Source organism: Oryx dammah, unplaced genomic scaffold (assembly GCF_014754425.2).
Source record: "Oryx dammah isolate SB20612 unplaced genomic scaffold, SCBI_Odam_1.1 HiC_scaffold_2, whole genome shotgun sequence".
Lineage (NCBI taxonomy): Eukaryota > Metazoa > Chordata > Mammalia > Artiodactyla > Bovidae > Oryx > Oryx dammah.
This window is the reverse complement of record NW_024070186.1, coordinates 177247460-177264084: the sequence shown is the minus strand read 5'-3', so window position 1 is coordinate 177264084 and position 16625 is coordinate 177247460. Positions and strand designations below refer to the sequence as shown.

Below are 16625 nucleotides of genomic sequence, written 5' to 3'. Positions count from 1 at the left end.
GAAGCTCAACTGTGAGACAGCTGACCTCCAGCAAGTTACTTCTCTGCAAGCTACACACAGTTGTGCAGGGCACACTCTACCATAACCCTGCCTCTCTAGACTTTTATTGGGGAGGTTTCCTTTGCCCATCATAGCTGCTGCTGCTGGTGCTAAGTCGCTTCAGTCATGTCCGACTCTGTGCGACCCCTTAGACGGCAGCCCACCAGGCTCCCCCGTCCCTGGGATTCTCCAGGCAAGAACACTGGAGTGGGTTGCCATTTCCTTCTCCAATGCATGAAAGTGAAAAGTCAAAGTGAAGTCGCTCAGTCGTGTCTGACCCTCAGCGACCCCATGGACTGCAGCTTTTCAGGCTCCTCCATCCATGGGATTTTCCAGGCAAGAGTACTGGAGTAGGGTGCCATTGCCTTCTCCACCCATCATAGTACGTCATAACAAATATGGTGAATGAAGGAATAAGGAGTACTGTGGGAGCTAAATGAGAAGATGCATACCAAGTGATTAGCATACTTCCTGATAGATGCTAAGCACTTATTCTGAAATGGATGCTCTTAGCATTAGTACGGAATCTACTTGACTTAGCATGGTTGGACCACCTAGTTGGCCATGATCAATCACTGACACTCTCAGACATGTCCCCAGCAAAGCAACCAGCTCAGGGAAAGAATTTTAAAGTATGTTTAAGGAGAAAAAATTACTCAGAGGAAGTGAAGACCGAACATTAATAACCATGTTAAGAATAAGTAATATTTATTGAGCACTTTCTATGTGCAAATGTGCTTAATCCTTACAAGGGTCTTAATGAAACAGGCAGCTTATTAGCTCCCATTTCACAGATGGGGAAATAGATTCACAGGGAGGTCCAGATCATACAACTTTTAAGTGGCAGAGCCAGGATCAAACCCAGGACTTCTGGCTCCAGGCCCCATGTTCTTAATCACTAAACTATTTTTTGTGTACTAAGATTGAAGGTGGAAAGAGAAGGGGACAACAGAGGATGAGAAGGTTGGATGGCATCACCGACTCGATGGACGTAAGTTTGAGTAAACTCCGGGAGGCCTGGCCTGCTGCAGTCCATGGGGTTGCAAAGAGTCAGACATGACTGAGCAACTGAACTGAACTGACTAGAAAAAATAGGGCCCATGCTATTGAGTGAAAATTACTAAGGACAGGGGAAGAGCGTGTAAGAGTTCTATATGAGAATATTCTCTGCAGTTGACTTTGGAAAATGTCATGTGATGCTGTCAGAGGAAGATCTGTGACAGTAAGACCCTGGGAGATGGAGAGAGGATGTGTGAACGGTGCCCACCACCCCTCCACACTGCACAGTTAACCCCAACATTCAAACCCTTTCTGGGGTCACCAGGTACACAGCTCCTGGCCCTTCCCTGCTGGAAATGGTACCAGTTCCTGGGGATCAGGTTACAATCATTAAATTCTAGAGCTGACCTCACGCCAGGGCTCCCTGCCTGAGGGTCCAGGATTCAACAGGTTCACAAATATGAGGCCCGTGAGCTATTTCCAATACTCAACCTAACCAATTGTAAATGACACATTTACAACTTGGAATGGAGGGAATACCAAGAATGTCAAAAGTTCCATTTCTGTGCTTAGAGCTGAAATCTTAGCACTTGATAGATAAGGCTGTATAAAATGTTAGCACATAGGAGATGCTTTAAAAGCATTTTGTTTTCTTCTCCACTTCATAACCTCTTTAAAGGGATCTCTTTGGGGAAACACCTCCCTCACATGCACAGAGACGTGGGACAATTCAAAGAGATGGATCAGCCACCTCCCTCTCCTCCCCAGCTCTTTTGCTGCTCAGAGGAAGCTGATGCCTAGGTGGGAAACAGCTGCGGGGGCCCAGTGCCCACACCCCTTGCCTGTGGATGGTAGAGGTATTCCTCATGTCAAAGTTGGAGGAGCTGATCCTCTCCAGAAACGCCTGGGCCAGTTCAGGTGTGATGTCATAAACCGTGTCCAGCTGCTTGGTGGCGTTGTCATAGCTGATAAACAGCCCAATCTGGTGGAGGAGGCCGGGAAGATCAGTGAGGGGCTACAGGAGCCCTGTGAAGCCCCGCCCCGGTGGCCTGTGCTGCGCCCCACCCCCAGACACCTGGAGATGCCCATTCCTCGTTTTCATTGATTTCTTTTTTTTTTTTCTGTAATAGTTTATTACAAGATATTGAATATAATTCCCTATGCTATACAATAGGATCTTGTGGTTTATCTTTTTTATATATAGAGGCATGGATCTGCTAATCCCAAACTCCTAATCGATCGATCCTCATCCCATTTCCTCTTTGGTTACTGTAAGTGACGTTGATTTCCTAATGGTCTGTAACCGTTGCTTGTTTCTTCTACAATCCACCTGTTATTTAGGAAAGTTTTTCTTTTTTAATATATGCGCTGTTGAACTTTTTTCAAGCTAATATTTGCATATTTATTTCTAGATTTGTTTTATTGAGGTCAGAGAATGTGGTCCACAAATTGTTTGCTTTGGGGAATCAGAATTTTTTAATAGATAAATCAGTTTGTAAATGACCCACAGGTGATTAAAAAAAGAATATGTGTTCTCTCTGTAAGATATAAAGTTGGATATATGTATACAATATGTATGTAAATACATGTTTACATAATATTTAACACACATTATGTAAATATATACATAATACATTCCACTTTATTAACTATACTCTTCAGGTTCTTTCTATTATTGTTCACTTTTTGCCTGTGTGTCCAAGAGGGTCACACTGAGGTCTCCTATATTTTGAGGCACTGTTATTCTTCACTTAAAGATTTCATAAAGCTGTCTCTCCCTCATGGATTGTGCTCTTCTTCCATAAGAAATTCCCTCTGAGTGTTGGTACCCTGTGGCTTCACCCCCCTTCTGTACATGTTTAGAAGATGAAGAAATGTTGTGAACAGCCCCTGGATCTCAAGAAGTCCCTGCTAGGGGCCCAGTTTGCTGAGAATTTAACCTCTTTCGACTTTCTGAAATTCACTTAACTTTGAAAAAGTAAAATGGAGGTCTAATCCATTTTATAACTGAGGGTTATGAAACTGAGAGACATCTGAAATATTCCCAGCTTGTCAGGTAAAAAGAGGAACCTAGGGACTCCCCTCGTGGTCCAGTGGCTAAGACTCCATGATCCCAGTGCAGGGGGCTCAGGTTCTAAACCTGGTCAGGGAACTAGACCCACGTGCCACAACTAAGGATCCTGCATACTGCAACCAAGACCTGGCAGAGCCAAGTAAGGAAATATTTGTTTTAAAGAAAGAGGAACCTACTTCTGCCTCTGATTTCATAATAACCAGACGTGGTTGGGTCAGTCAGTCCCTGAACGGGCCAGTCATTTGATGCAGACACTTCTTTCACTGGCCAGGAGAAAGTTAGGGCACACAGGGTACAAACTGGTGGCAAGCCCCAAACTCTTTATGAAAGCCTCCCTGTTGGCAGCATTCCTTGGAGTCTGAGTTCTAGAATCATGCCTCCCAAGGGATTTTAGTATCATCAGAACAACATTAGGAAAAGGAGAGTAATTCCTGAGCAGTGAGTTAAGCACCATGAATATGTACACTTCTCCACTGTAAACTTTAAAGTCCAATCATCGCTCATGCTGAAGTAGCTATCAATAGAAGTAGCCATAAATTAGAAGTAGCAATCGATCCATGTTGCTTTTGACTTGGGTTTGTGCTTCTAGTGACCGTAAACTCTATAGCTACGATCCTTGGCATTTCTTGAGTTCAAAAATACCCTTAAATGACCTTTGGTTCATAGCCAACCTTCCCTTTAGATCATGTTGTTGACATCAGAACTGCCTTAGTTGTCCACAATTCTTTTTGTTTTCTTAGCTCTTCTACACTAGAACACAATCCAGCAACTGACTGCTTGAGGCCTTATTCAGGAGTTTTCTTTAGATGCTCAAGTTATATTGAGCTAAGGTGAGTGTTCAATTTCCAGGGCACCTCAACTGGCTGGCTGAACATGAGAGGTTTAGAACACACCTTGTGTACATGCTAAGTCGACTCAGTCGTGTCTGACTCTTTGTGATTTAATGGACTGTAGCCCGCCAGGCTCCTCTGTCCATGGGATTCTCCAGGCAAGAATACTGGAGTGGGTTGCGGTGCCCTCCCCTCCAGGGAATCTTCCCAACCCAGGGATTAAACCCGCGTCTCTTAGTTCTCCTGCATTGGTAGGCAGGTTCTTTACCACTAGCGCCACCTGGGAAGTCCAGAACACACCTTACTTCAGATGTATTGGTGATGGAGACATGTAAATGTATTTTTCAAACTTACTTCTATGGGACTAATTCTCATAATTTCTTCAAAGGATAAGTGAACCATGTATCTGCCCAAAATCCATAAGTTTTCTGCACTGACCCATGAAACAGAGTCATCTGCAAAAAAAGACAAAACAGAGGTTAAAAAGTAAATAAATAAAAGCCTATGCACTGGTAAATGACTGTCAAAAATATCTTTGCTATCAGGACCTCTTTTTGCATCCATGAATTCATTCAACAGCCATTTTTTGAGAGCCCTCTGCTTACGAGATGCTACACTCTACATAGGCAATGGCGGATGTCCACCACTTCGTTACTCATCGTGCGGCTCCTTGGACCAGCAGCCTCAGCACCACTTGGGAACTAGTCAGAAATGCAGATTATTTCTTAATACTAAGACCACAAAATATAGTTTCATTTTTGGTTTAGTTACTAACTTGAAATATATTTGATTCTTTTATTACGGCCAGTAACAATCCTTATCTTCCTTATTGATTATCACTGCATACATGAGCCAACCCAAACCATTTGCCCTTTCTTGTATGCACCCTTAATGGTCTCCAAATCTTTCCTCTCTTGGGACTTTCCCAACAGCTAGACTGCCTTTCTCCTAACCCTTCTGCTTCCAACTGCTAAGTCACTTCATTCGTGTCCGACTCTGTGCGACCCCCATAGATGGCAGCCTACCAGGCTCCCTCATCCTTGGGATTTTCCAGGCAAGAGTACTGGAGTGGGGTGCCATTGCCTTCTCCAAACCCAACCTTAAAAACTGAGCTCAAATATTTTCTCTTCCTTGAAGCCCTCTCTCATCTCCTCAGCCAGCAATATAATTTCTCTCTTCTCTGAATTCCCAGAGAACTTGATCATCTGTTCAGACATTTGAAATTCCCCATCAGCGAATGTCAGTGGGATTTTAGGAACAATCATGGCCAGGATCCAAATTCAAATTTCAGTAAACTGGAACTTCTCTGGTGGTCCAGTGGTTAAGAATTCACTTTTTAATGCAAAGGGCAAGGGTTCAATCGCTGGTTGGGGAACTAAGGCCCCCACAGGCTGTGAAAAAGTAAAAGTGAAAGTGTTAAGTCATTTAGTCTTGTCTGACTCTTTGTGACCCCACGGACTATAGCCCACCAGGCTCCTCTGTCCCCGGAATTCTCCAGGCAAGAATACTGGAGTAGGTAGCCATTCCCTTCTCCAAGAGATCTTCCCAACTGTGGGGTGAGGCCAAAATAAAAAAATTTTTTTTAAGTTTCAGTGAACTAGAATTGGCTGCCATTACCCCTAATCCTCCACCTCCAGTAAAAGATTTACAAAGTACAACATTGCGTTGGCAGCATTTGACGGAAATGAAAAAAGCAGGGAGCATTTTTAGGGTGCCATGAATCAGTCACCAAAAGCTATTGCAAGAAGCCTTGGACAACGGCTGATGCCCAAAGGAGATGGTGGGGTCAGCTGATCTGTGGACCACATCACAAGAACAAGAGGGTGCCTCCCCAACCCAGGAATCACAGCTGTTGCTGTAAGCACAGGTAAACAGCCTCTAGATGGGAACTCTGAACACCTGACTTGGTTATTAGAAGAAAGGGTGGCCCCGAAGGCTAGATAATTCTGGGGGGGAGCCATTAAATTCACCAAGAACTAAGTTGAGATGTCCATTTTTAATTAATTATTAAGCATGAACTATATTTCTGAAGATCAATGATCCCCAAATTCAGGATATTTTTGACACCCAAAGTATTTCGAGTTACCTCAAGGAACTTCATGAAAAAAAAAGTTTAAAGTCCAAATAGAATTCATTTTAATTCACTTTAGTTTAATAATGAAATATACCACATAGGGATTTTAGGAGAGTCTGTCTCTAATCACATTCTGGCAACAAGGACTTAAGGGAAGTCTACAGTCTAGAACTGTGGTGCTGGAGAAGACTCTTGAGAGTCTCACTGGACAACAAGGAGATCAAACCAGTCAATCCTAAAGGAAATCAACCCTGAATATTCACTGAAAGGACTGATACTGAAGCTGAAACTCCAATACTACGGCCACCTGGTGTGAAGAGCCAACTCACTGGAAAAGACCCTGATGCTGGGAAAGATTGAGGGCAGGAGGAGAAGGGGATGACAAAGGATAATGTCATTGGATGGCATCACCAACTCGATGGACATGAATTTGAGCAAACTCCAGGAGATAGTGAAGGACAGGGAAGCCTGGCATGCTGCAGACCATGGGGTCGCAAAGAGTTGAACACGACCTAGCCACCAAACAACAAGAATCTAGTGAGTGAGTTGAGTGAATTTCCCAGGTTACATAGTGTGAGATTCAGTTTCCCAGAGGTCACAATTATGCACCAGGCAGAGGGAATTCTGCTGCGCATGGAAGACATTTATTATTCCACTCTTTAATGTTTCTTTATACAAAAATCTCAGAGCTGAATTCCAGGAAAAGGACTGGCTGGCACTCCCTCCACTTCCACCCACTGGCTTTCTCTGTCTCCCCCACACACATAGGCTCACTTCCACCTCAAGGCCTTTTATCTGCTGCTTCCCCTGCCTGGAATACTTTTCCTCCAGAGCCTCACGCGTCTTATTCCATTTCTCATTTTGGTTTCAAACCAAATGTCGCCTGCCCAGAGAGCTCTTCTCTGACTCCTTAATCTGGGGGTCAGAAACTACAGCCTGTGGGCCAAACCCACCCAGCATCTCTTTTTGCACAGACTTCAGCTTGGTTTTTACATTTTTTAATGGTTGAGGGAAAATCAAAAGAAGAATATTTTGTGACACTTGAAAATTACATGAAATTCACACATCAGTGTCTGTAAATAAGGCTTTCTTGGGCTGCAGCTACACCTACTTATTTGCTGTCTACGGCTGCTTTTCTGTTACATTCACAAAGCCTAAAACATTTACTCTAGCCCTTTACAGAAAACCATGGCCAAGCCCTGCTCTAGTCTAAAGCAGTAACCCTCTCCACGGCATCAACCAATTTGATTTTCTGCAGAGCCCTACTCATATCTATATCCTCTCTCTCTCTCTTCTTTTTATTTACTTGCCTAAAAGTTTTCTCCACCTTCTCACCCACAATAAAACTATAGCTCTGTAAAGCAAAGACTTGTCCTCTGTTCCTCTGTATCTCCAGTGGCTGACACATAGTAGGCTTCTTTTTAATAAATGTGATTTTTAAAAAAAGTTTTGGTCACACCCTAGGGCATGTGCAATCTTAGTTCCCCGACAAGAAATGAACCTGTGCCTCCTGCACTGGATGTTGGAGTCCCAACCACCGGACCACCAGGTAAGTCCAGTGGGTTCTTTTTAGGTGTTGAGTTTATTCTGTTTACATTACTAACATTAAAGATTCAACAAGTTGACATTACCTGTGAAATTGTTTGCATTACTAATCTGCATTGCTATTCTTTTCTTCTTTTTTTTTTCAATTGTAGTAAAATAAACATAACATGAAATTTTCCATCTTAATCACTTTTAAGTACACAGTTCAGTGGCATTAAATACATTCACTTTGCTGGGCAACCAGCACCACCATCCCTTTCCAGAACTTTTTCATCTTGCAAAACTGAAACTCTGTACCCATTAAACAGCAACTCTGGGAATTCCCTGGTGGTCCAGTGGCTACGGCTCAGCACTTTGACAGCCATGGGCCTGGGGTTCAATCCCTGGTCAGGGAACGAAGATCCCACAAGCCACTCAACACAGCCAATAAACAAAATGAAATAAATAAATAGTAACTCTCCATACTCTCCTTTCCTTCCTCTCCCTACCCCTGGCAACCACCACTCTACTTTCCATCTCTATGAATTTGACTATTCTAGGAAATAGTAGGTTTTTAATAAACATCTATCAGTAGCCCCATGGCTGATTCATGTCAATGTATAGCAAAAACCACTACAATATTGTAAAGTAATTAGCCTCCAATTAAAATTAATTAATTAATTTACAAAAAAATAAACATCGGTCAAATAAATCCTGGCCTATTTCTGCTTTGGTTGCCAGGAAGCTTAGTGCTGAATTTCTGGGCTTTACTGTCTAGATTTTCTTTAATAGAACTATATTGTCCCATTTTGATATAGATTTTTAACACAGATTCTGAACTTGTAAACTTGTTATTATTTCCTAAGAAACGAGGACACACCTTTGATCCTATGATGCAGAGGATTGTTACTGCAGAGACTTCAACATGTGAGAAATGCACTGATGAAATGGGGTGTGTGTGTTTTCCCACAAGCCACATCACGTCCTTTTTGGAAGCTGAGAGAGGTAGAAGTCTTAAGTGACAATGAAATCAAATCCCTATTTATAGAGATGAAGCATCACCATGTTTAAGGATGGACTCTGCCTAAAAAGTGTTCCCACCTCAAGGCCTGGGCTCACCAGTCACATTGGAGGATGTCTTCAGAACCCCAGTCATCCAGCAGTAGACAGCCCTCTGGGCGTGGGCCGAGGTCTGGTCATAGAGATCTTTGAACAACGCAGACCTAAACGACGCAAACGTAGGTATCAGTTAAGAAACAAACAGACACAGGCCTGCAGGCAGGGTCCAAAGAGCAAACGCACACAAAGCCGTCATTGGTTAAGCTGTCATTAAGCCTTTCCCACTCCCCTTGCTATATGTAGCTATTTCCCCATTTTTCCTCTTTGCATCACATTTAAATATCTGCCAAGGACTGATCTTCATTTCCCAACCACCTGGTCATTTTTTTTTTTAATAACAGTTTCATTAAGCTGTAACTTGTGTACCATATAATTTGTCCATTTAAAGTACACAACTCAATGATTTTCAGTATATTCATGGACTTTTCCAACCATCACTACAAGCCATTTTAGAACCCATTTCGTGCCTCAGAAAGGAGCCCTGTACTCTTATCTATCACCCCTGAACCTCTAGTCACCCCATCTCTTAGAAATCACTAATGTAGTTTCTGTCTCTGCAGATTTTCCTCTTCTGAATATTCCAGATAAATGCAATCCTATAATATGTCACATTTGTATCTGGCCTCTTTCACATGGCATGATGTTTTCAAGGTTCATGCATGTTGGGACATGCATCAGTACTTTGTTTTATGGTCAAATTCTATTCTGTTGTACAAATATACCAAATTTTCTTCATCTGCTCATCAGTTGGGCTATTTCCACCTTTCGCCTATTACGAATAATGCTGCTATAATTATTCACGTACAAGTGTTTGTGTAACATGCTTCATTTTCCTTGGATGTAGACCCAGAAGTGGAATTTCTGGGTTAAATGACAATTCTATACTTAGTCTTTTGAGGAACTGCCAGACTACTTTCCAAAGTAGCTACACCATTTTACTTTCTCACCAACAGTGTCTGAAGGTTCTGATTTCTCCACCTCCTTGTCAACACTTGTTAGTATCTGACATTTCAATTTCAGACAGCCTGTGGGTATAAAGTGTCTTGGTCACTTTTTAAGTCAGGGTCATCTGGTTTCCCCACTGCCACGCTACTCCCTGTGGCCCAAATCCCAAATGACCTCCTTGTCACCACACCCAGCAGTTCCATTTGGTCCAATATGAGTTGACCTTTCAGCATTTGGCACTGATCACCCCTCTGGCTCATCCTGGCAAAACAGTTGAGTCTCTTCATCTCGGAAGACTTCGCTCAATTCCACCTACCACTGAAAATCAATTCACCAAATAGCCATTCGCCAGTCATTTTATATGTGAAGAGACAAACTTTCAATCCATTGTAGGGTCTTCTCTCTGTATCTTTCTTTTCTTTTTCTTCCTCACCCTTCCTCATCCTCCTCCTTCTTGTTTTTTTTCCTCTTTCTCCTCTTATTCTGGTTCTTCTTCTTCCTCTTCCTCTTCTTTCTCTCTCTCTCTTTCAGTTGTTGTTTTGTTTTTCATAACAGCAGAGGGGGTGAAAGGGACAGGAGATAGCTATATTCAGTAATTCTGAAAAGACGGTAAACATCATTTAAGGGAAAGCTTGCCCATTTGTAACAATGCTCTATCATGACCTAGGGATTTGGACTTAAGGCTCAGAGGTTAAAGGGTCTGCCTGCAATGTGGGAGACCTGAGTTCAATCCCTGGGCCCTGAAGATCCCCTGGAGAAGGAAATGGCACCCCACTCCAGTATTCTTGCCTGGAGAATCCCATGGACGGAGGAGCCTGGTGGGCTACAGTCCATGGGGTCGCAAAGAGTCAGACACGACTGAGAGACTTCACTTTCACTTTCTATCATGACCTAGGTCAAGTTATTCAATCTCACTGCCTCAACTTTCCCATTTGAAAAAATGGGAATGGGGTTAATGACAACATCCTCACAAGCAGAAAGGTAGAGTAAGAAGTAGGCAAAACTGAGGTTCAGGAGAACTGGCTTGAGTTCAGATTAAGTCAAGCCCTATGGGGTCTCTTCAGGTATATCGTCCCCTTGTTGGGCCTCAGTTTCTTCATCTGTGAAAGAAGAGGTTGGATTAAATGAGGCTCATCGGGAACCAGGAAGTGGGGGCATATTCTGGACTCCCCAGTGATGAGGAGAACCTGGAGTCATGCAGGGTTAAACCTGTATTGTTCTGCTGTCTTTCTCTCTGTAGGGCCCAAAATCTCTTCCTGGGCTCTTATTCAGCGATAAAGCTTTTGTGCTGGACATCTGAGTTTTGACTGTCAAGCATCCACCCCCTCTCTTGCATTAACAGCACCTCAGTTTTTCTTGGGAAAATGACATTTCTCCCACATCCATGTGGTTTGGGTGGATCTGTGACCCACATGCAAGCCATTCATCTCACCAGATCCCACTGGCCACAGTCATCAGCTCAAGATTGGGCACATGACCTAGTCTGGACCAATGAGAATCAGGTCTAGGACTCTGCTTGGAACCGCTGGGAAAGTCCTCTGGACCAGGCACTCTGAGGAGGGGCCTGGAACTGCCCATGTTCCGTTGTGGAGAGAGCTTGCCTGGGAGCAAGGCCAATGCAGAGGAGGGCAGAGCTGAGAGATAAAGAAACAGATGTTGCTGATGGTGTCATTTGAGCTCCTGGATCCAACAGTGGTCTGTCAGTCCTGCTTCCTCTCAAGGAGAAAGTCTCAATTTAGCGCTAGGGAGTCTTCAACACACACTCAGCTCCTTTTTACCCGAGAACAGGTCCCAAGCTCAGAGCAATATATCTGGCTAGGATTTAATGACACTTTTAAATTGCTGTTGTATTTATTTTTATGATTCCTTACATGACAGCAATTAAACAACAACAAAGACAAATGATACTGGTTTCCCATTTATAGTAACTATACCATATTTACTTTTTTTAAATTTATTTACTTAATTTTATTCAAGTATAGTTGATTTAAAATGTTACCTTAGTTTCAAGTGTACAGCAAAGTGATTCAGTTATACATACATATATCTATTTTTTTCAGATTCATTCCCCTTATGGATTGTTACCAAATTTGAATCTAGTTCTCTGTGCTATACAGTAGGTCCTTGTTGGTTATCTCTTTTATATACAGTAGCATGTATCATTTTTTATTTTTAATATAGATATTTTAAGCAAATAGAATGAATCACTATTTTTTAAATACACAAAATAAATAATACAGGCAGTATACAAATATGGCAAAAATTATGAGGATGATTCCAGAATGACTAAAATGCGGGAGACTGTTTTAATCAAGCCATCTCTAAACTGACCTCGAATATTAACCCTTCCTCACCTGCCTTCTCCCCTCCCTCATGTGTTATCTCCTTGACCTCAGGACAGACTCTGAGGGGCAGCGAGTGGAGTCAGCCGGTTGAGGGGAGGACACTCACAGGTTCTTGAAGGCGTCTTCGCGCAGGTCATGCGGGAGCCTCTCCGCGATGTCCGGCTGGAGCAAGTGGCCTGAAGATCCCCTCAGCACCATGCCCAGGATCTCCACACACTCCAGGGGGTTCAGCACCTGGAAACACCTCTCCAGCGCAACGAGAAACAGGCTGCGGTTCACACCCGGGCTCTGCAAGGCTTGTTTCCGAATCTCTCCCAAGTCAATAACGATGTCATCCAGCTCCTAAAGGAGAGGCAGGAGTCAGGGCTGCCTCACAATCTGGAAACACTGGGCGGGACCACGCTTAGCAGCAGAGGTGAAATTCAGGACCACTATTAAACGCTATGCTGCTATGTCAAATATTCTAGACTTTTCTGTCACCTACAGAATGCCTTGTCCTTCTCCAGATACATCATGACTGTCACACCTCAGGCCTTTGTTCTAGCTGGAATCCCCACCTCCTTGTCTCAGCAAATTCCAGCTGATTCTTTCAGGTCAAGGTCAGTCATCATTGAAACAGAAAAGTCTTCTCTGATGTCCTACTCTGGTCAAATCAAACCTCCCTCCACTCTGGGCTTCCAAGAACATCCTGAACCAAACTCTGTGATTAGAAATGCTTACAAACCTGTCTTTCCTCCAAGCCAGTGGACCTCAACCCTGGCTGTACATAAGGATGACTAGGGAGATGATCCCCAGCACCACCATAGAACCTGCTTTCACCGGCCTCTGGTGGAGCCCTGGCATCTGATTTCAGTGTATAGATGAGGCTGAGCCAGGAAAGTGCTGAGGCCCATGCCATGTGCCCAGTGGGATTCCTGGTACACAGAAGATGTTGAGAAATAGCCTGTTAGGATGACTGAATACATCCTTTGGACCACAGACCCCAGGAATGCTGCAGAGTTTAGGCAAAATTTGACTGTTCACAACTCTGTCCTTCACCAACATGCCTTCCAAAAATAACCACCACAATTTACTGAGTATGCACTACACGCCAGGCACTGTGCCAAGCATGGAGCAACCATGCATACTCTCCTGTTATTCTCACAACAGTCCTATAGGTTGAGACCCACAGGTCTGAGGGTCAGATATTCCTAGGTTCAAAGCCCAGGCCCTTGACTTATATGTGTGTGTCCCTGCGTAAAGTCACTTATCCTTTTGAAGTCTCAGTGTCTTCCTCTTGCATGAAGATAAAAATCAGTGCCTACCTCCTAGATTTATAAAAACCGAATGAGATTTAATGAATGGAGAGTGCTTGGTACCTAGTGAACGCTCAGCAAACATTACATGCTATAATTAACTCACTATCACAGGTGATAAGAAGCAAAAGCGAGATTAGACAACCTGCCCAAAGGCGCACAAAGCTGGGATCTGAAACAAGGGTACTGAATCCAAGCCCGCTCATCTAACCACGTCTACAAGTTTCCTAACTTCCGTCATTGCCAGTTGGGGCCAAGCAGTGCAATGGTTAAGAGTGTAACTTGGGGGTTCTGAGGCAGGGGTCTGTGGATAGTATTAGGGGTGGGGAGTGGAGGGAATTGCATCCTCTGTTTCACAGCTGTGGAACTGACCCCCAGAATCTCCTTCAAGGATGAACACAGGCAGCGAGCCAGCAAGGTGGCTTTGACCCAGCAAGAAGCTTTGATGTGTCATCACTAAAAATCACAAACACTTTCATAACTCACTACTGTTATTGTAAATGACTTGAAATCTCGCTTACACTCAACATTTCCCCAAAATTACAGAAGCTGTTAGACCAACCACTAAACCTTACTATTGAAAGTATTCAAGAATTACTGACCCCCAACTTTGTCTTACGTATTTTGATAACTGTCTTTCAATAGAATCAACTTCCGTTATCATCCTTTGCATTTCATTGTATAGATGTTAACACTTTATTCTGAGAAGGAGCCTGCGGGCCTTGCCACGGGCTCACAGCTGAGAGTCAGGAACCCAGGTTCTTACCTCAGATTTGCCACTTTCAAGCTTGTAACCTGAAGTTACTTGCTCAACCTCCCCAAGCCTGTTTCCTCATCTGAATACTGAAATGGTAAGATTCTAGTTATCCTTATTTCAGAAGGTCCTGGCTTGTTAAACCTTTAGAAGAGTGTTGGCAAATACAGCCCACGGGCCCAATTCAGCCTACCGCCTGTTCCTGTAAATAAAGTTTTATAGGCACACATCCAGATTCCATTCATTTACCTGTCATCTACTTTAACACTACAACCACAGAGTTTAGTAGCTGTGACAGAGACTGTATGGCCTACAAAGCCTGATATATTTCTTATCAGGCCCTCTACAGAAACAGCTCACTAATCATTCCTTCAAGATAATACCTGACACATGGTAAACCCTCAATAAACCTTAATCCAGATCATTTTCATAGGCCACCATCCTCATTTTTGCCATATCTTTCATCACCTTTACAATTATTTAGTTTATATTTTACTTTAAACTGACCCTTCTTAAAACTTAAATTCATTTCAAAAGGAAAAATTACATCTCCATCAAACTCACAGTTTTGATGTGTATTTTAATAACAGACATTGAAATTAATTTATGATTATTAAAATGTTTAAATGCTTCAATTCCTTTAGGAAAATGCTGCTCCACTTTCAACTGTCTCTGAGAAACTCTAAACCTCACCTTTCTGATTCCCAGTGATTCTCTGTGTCTCAGAGGCCTTGCTTTGCTCTTACATAGCCAACCTTATTTTGTGGAAATTACCTGTTTCTGTCTCCTCTGGACCATAAGCTCCTTGAGGGCAGAGACAGTCTTTCATCTAGAACCCAGTGTCTCCTGGTACACAGTAATCATTCATGGGTGTTTATGAAGCCAGACTATTGGGACTCCTCAGTACCCCTCATTTCTTTGTGTGTGTGTGTGTGTTGTGTAGCCTTTTGTTAGCAACTAAAATAAAAGGTACCTGTTGTACAACATGGGTAGTAATTGAATATAACTGGAGATTTTTATATTCTAATACAGATCATTTATAAATGCAATATCTATATTAAAAGCTTCCTCCTTTTGTGTATAATTTGCAGATTTATTCTGAAAGCAGAGCATATGTGCACAAGTCTGCAAAGAGCGCAAATTTAGGGTATGATAAATGCTTCACAAGTAACTTTCAAAAAGCTGACTGCCACAACTGTGCCTTTACAATACCTTTTTTTTTTTTTGATCAAAATATTTTTATACCAGCCTTCCTCAGACTGCTTTTAACTACAAAGCATTTTTTTACAGAGTTGAAATTGAGGAAGGATTATACCTACTAGAAAAGAAGAAATTTCTGTTCGTTTGAGGTTTCAGAATCCCCTCAAACCAGGACCGGTATCTTGGTAAGGCTTAGGCCAGGACCCTGGACAGAGTGCGAGTGTGTGCAGGTGGCATTCCTGAGGGTTCAGAGCTGCATTGAGCTGGGAGAGCTCCAGCTGCACAGCCCAATGAACTGTCTTGCCAGTTTCTACACTGGCTGGTCTGGGCATCCTTCATTTCTTAGTACTTATAAAGTGTTAGTTTCTCAGTCAGGTCCAACTCTTTATGACCCCATGGACTGTAGCCCACCAGGCTCCTCTGTCCACAGGCTTCTCCAGACAAGAATACTGGATTGGGTTACCTTTCCCTTCTCCAAGGGATCTGCCCAACCCAGGGATCAAACCCAGGTCTCCTGCATAGCAGGTGGATTCTTTACTATCTGAGTTACCATAAGAATATGAATTATAAGGCACTTCCTTTGAACTCTGGAGGAAGTAAGACAGAAAATCTAGGTCCCAAGGAGTTCTCAGGGAGGAAATGAAGAAAGGCAGAATGAGGCTCAATTCCATTCAACTTGACAAGCACCAAGTTGAATGCCCTGGACTTCCCCCACTCCCAGGATGCCAACAAAGCCTCACCAGGCGGTCCTTCTTGTCTTCTAAGAGGCATTTCATGGCGGTGTGGAACTGCTGAGTATCTGTCCCCCTCAGGTCCTCCAGCAGCTTCTGGGGCTGGTACAAACGCTGCTCCAGGAGGTTTTCCATGGCTGCCTGGACATGGAATGTTGGGCGAGTCAGTGAGGACAGGACAGGAGCACACAGCCAGCACCCAGCCAAGCCACCTAATTCCCTGCAGGGACTGCAAGCTGGCAGCCTGCACGCATTTGGCTGAGTTGACTCCAAAATTTTTAATGAGCTGCCAACATTTAAAATTCAGGAAATTCCTCACAAAAATCCACAAAGATGTGGCAGTGCTGGACACATATCCCCTTCTGTATAATAATCAACAGGCCAAGGGGCAGTCGCTCACTGTAATTACTCTTCCTGATCACCACCCTCCAGCCATAGCTGCCTGGTCCCTGCAGGCAATTGAGGTTTCAAGTCCAGAGCAGCTGACCTCTACTCAGATATTTTACTATGCCCAGATGGTCACTGCTCAAACCCTCTGCCATGCTCCAAACCCTCTGCCATGCTCCAAACCCTCTGCCATGCTCCAAACCCTCTGCACAGAAGCAACATTCAGGCAGCATGAACTGGCTATGGCATCCCCTCCAGGGTAAGGAGCACAGGCCAGCAGTTTCTCCTAAAGGAGATTTCCTCTGCTAT

General features: G+C 43.4%; 1 protein-coding gene across 1 annotated transcript in view; it reads right to left on the bottom strand.

Moving 5' to 3' along the window:
• OTOA (otoancorin) overlaps positions 1–16625 on the bottom strand; it is a 70164-nt gene that overhangs the window by 47606 nt on the left and 5933 nt on the right. Inside the window, exons 6-10 of the mRNA XM_040257765.1 lie at positions 15939–16070; positions 12056–12291; positions 8660–8763; positions 4297–4397; positions 1836–2020 (exon numbers count right to left, since the gene is read on the bottom strand). Of these exons, the coding sequence (XP_040113699.1) occupies positions 1836–2020; positions 4297–4397; positions 8660–8763; positions 12056–12291; positions 15939–16070 (758 nt within the window). The remainder of the gene's footprint in view (positions 1–1835; positions 2021–4296; positions 4398–8659; positions 8764–12055; positions 12292–15938; positions 16071–16625) is intronic.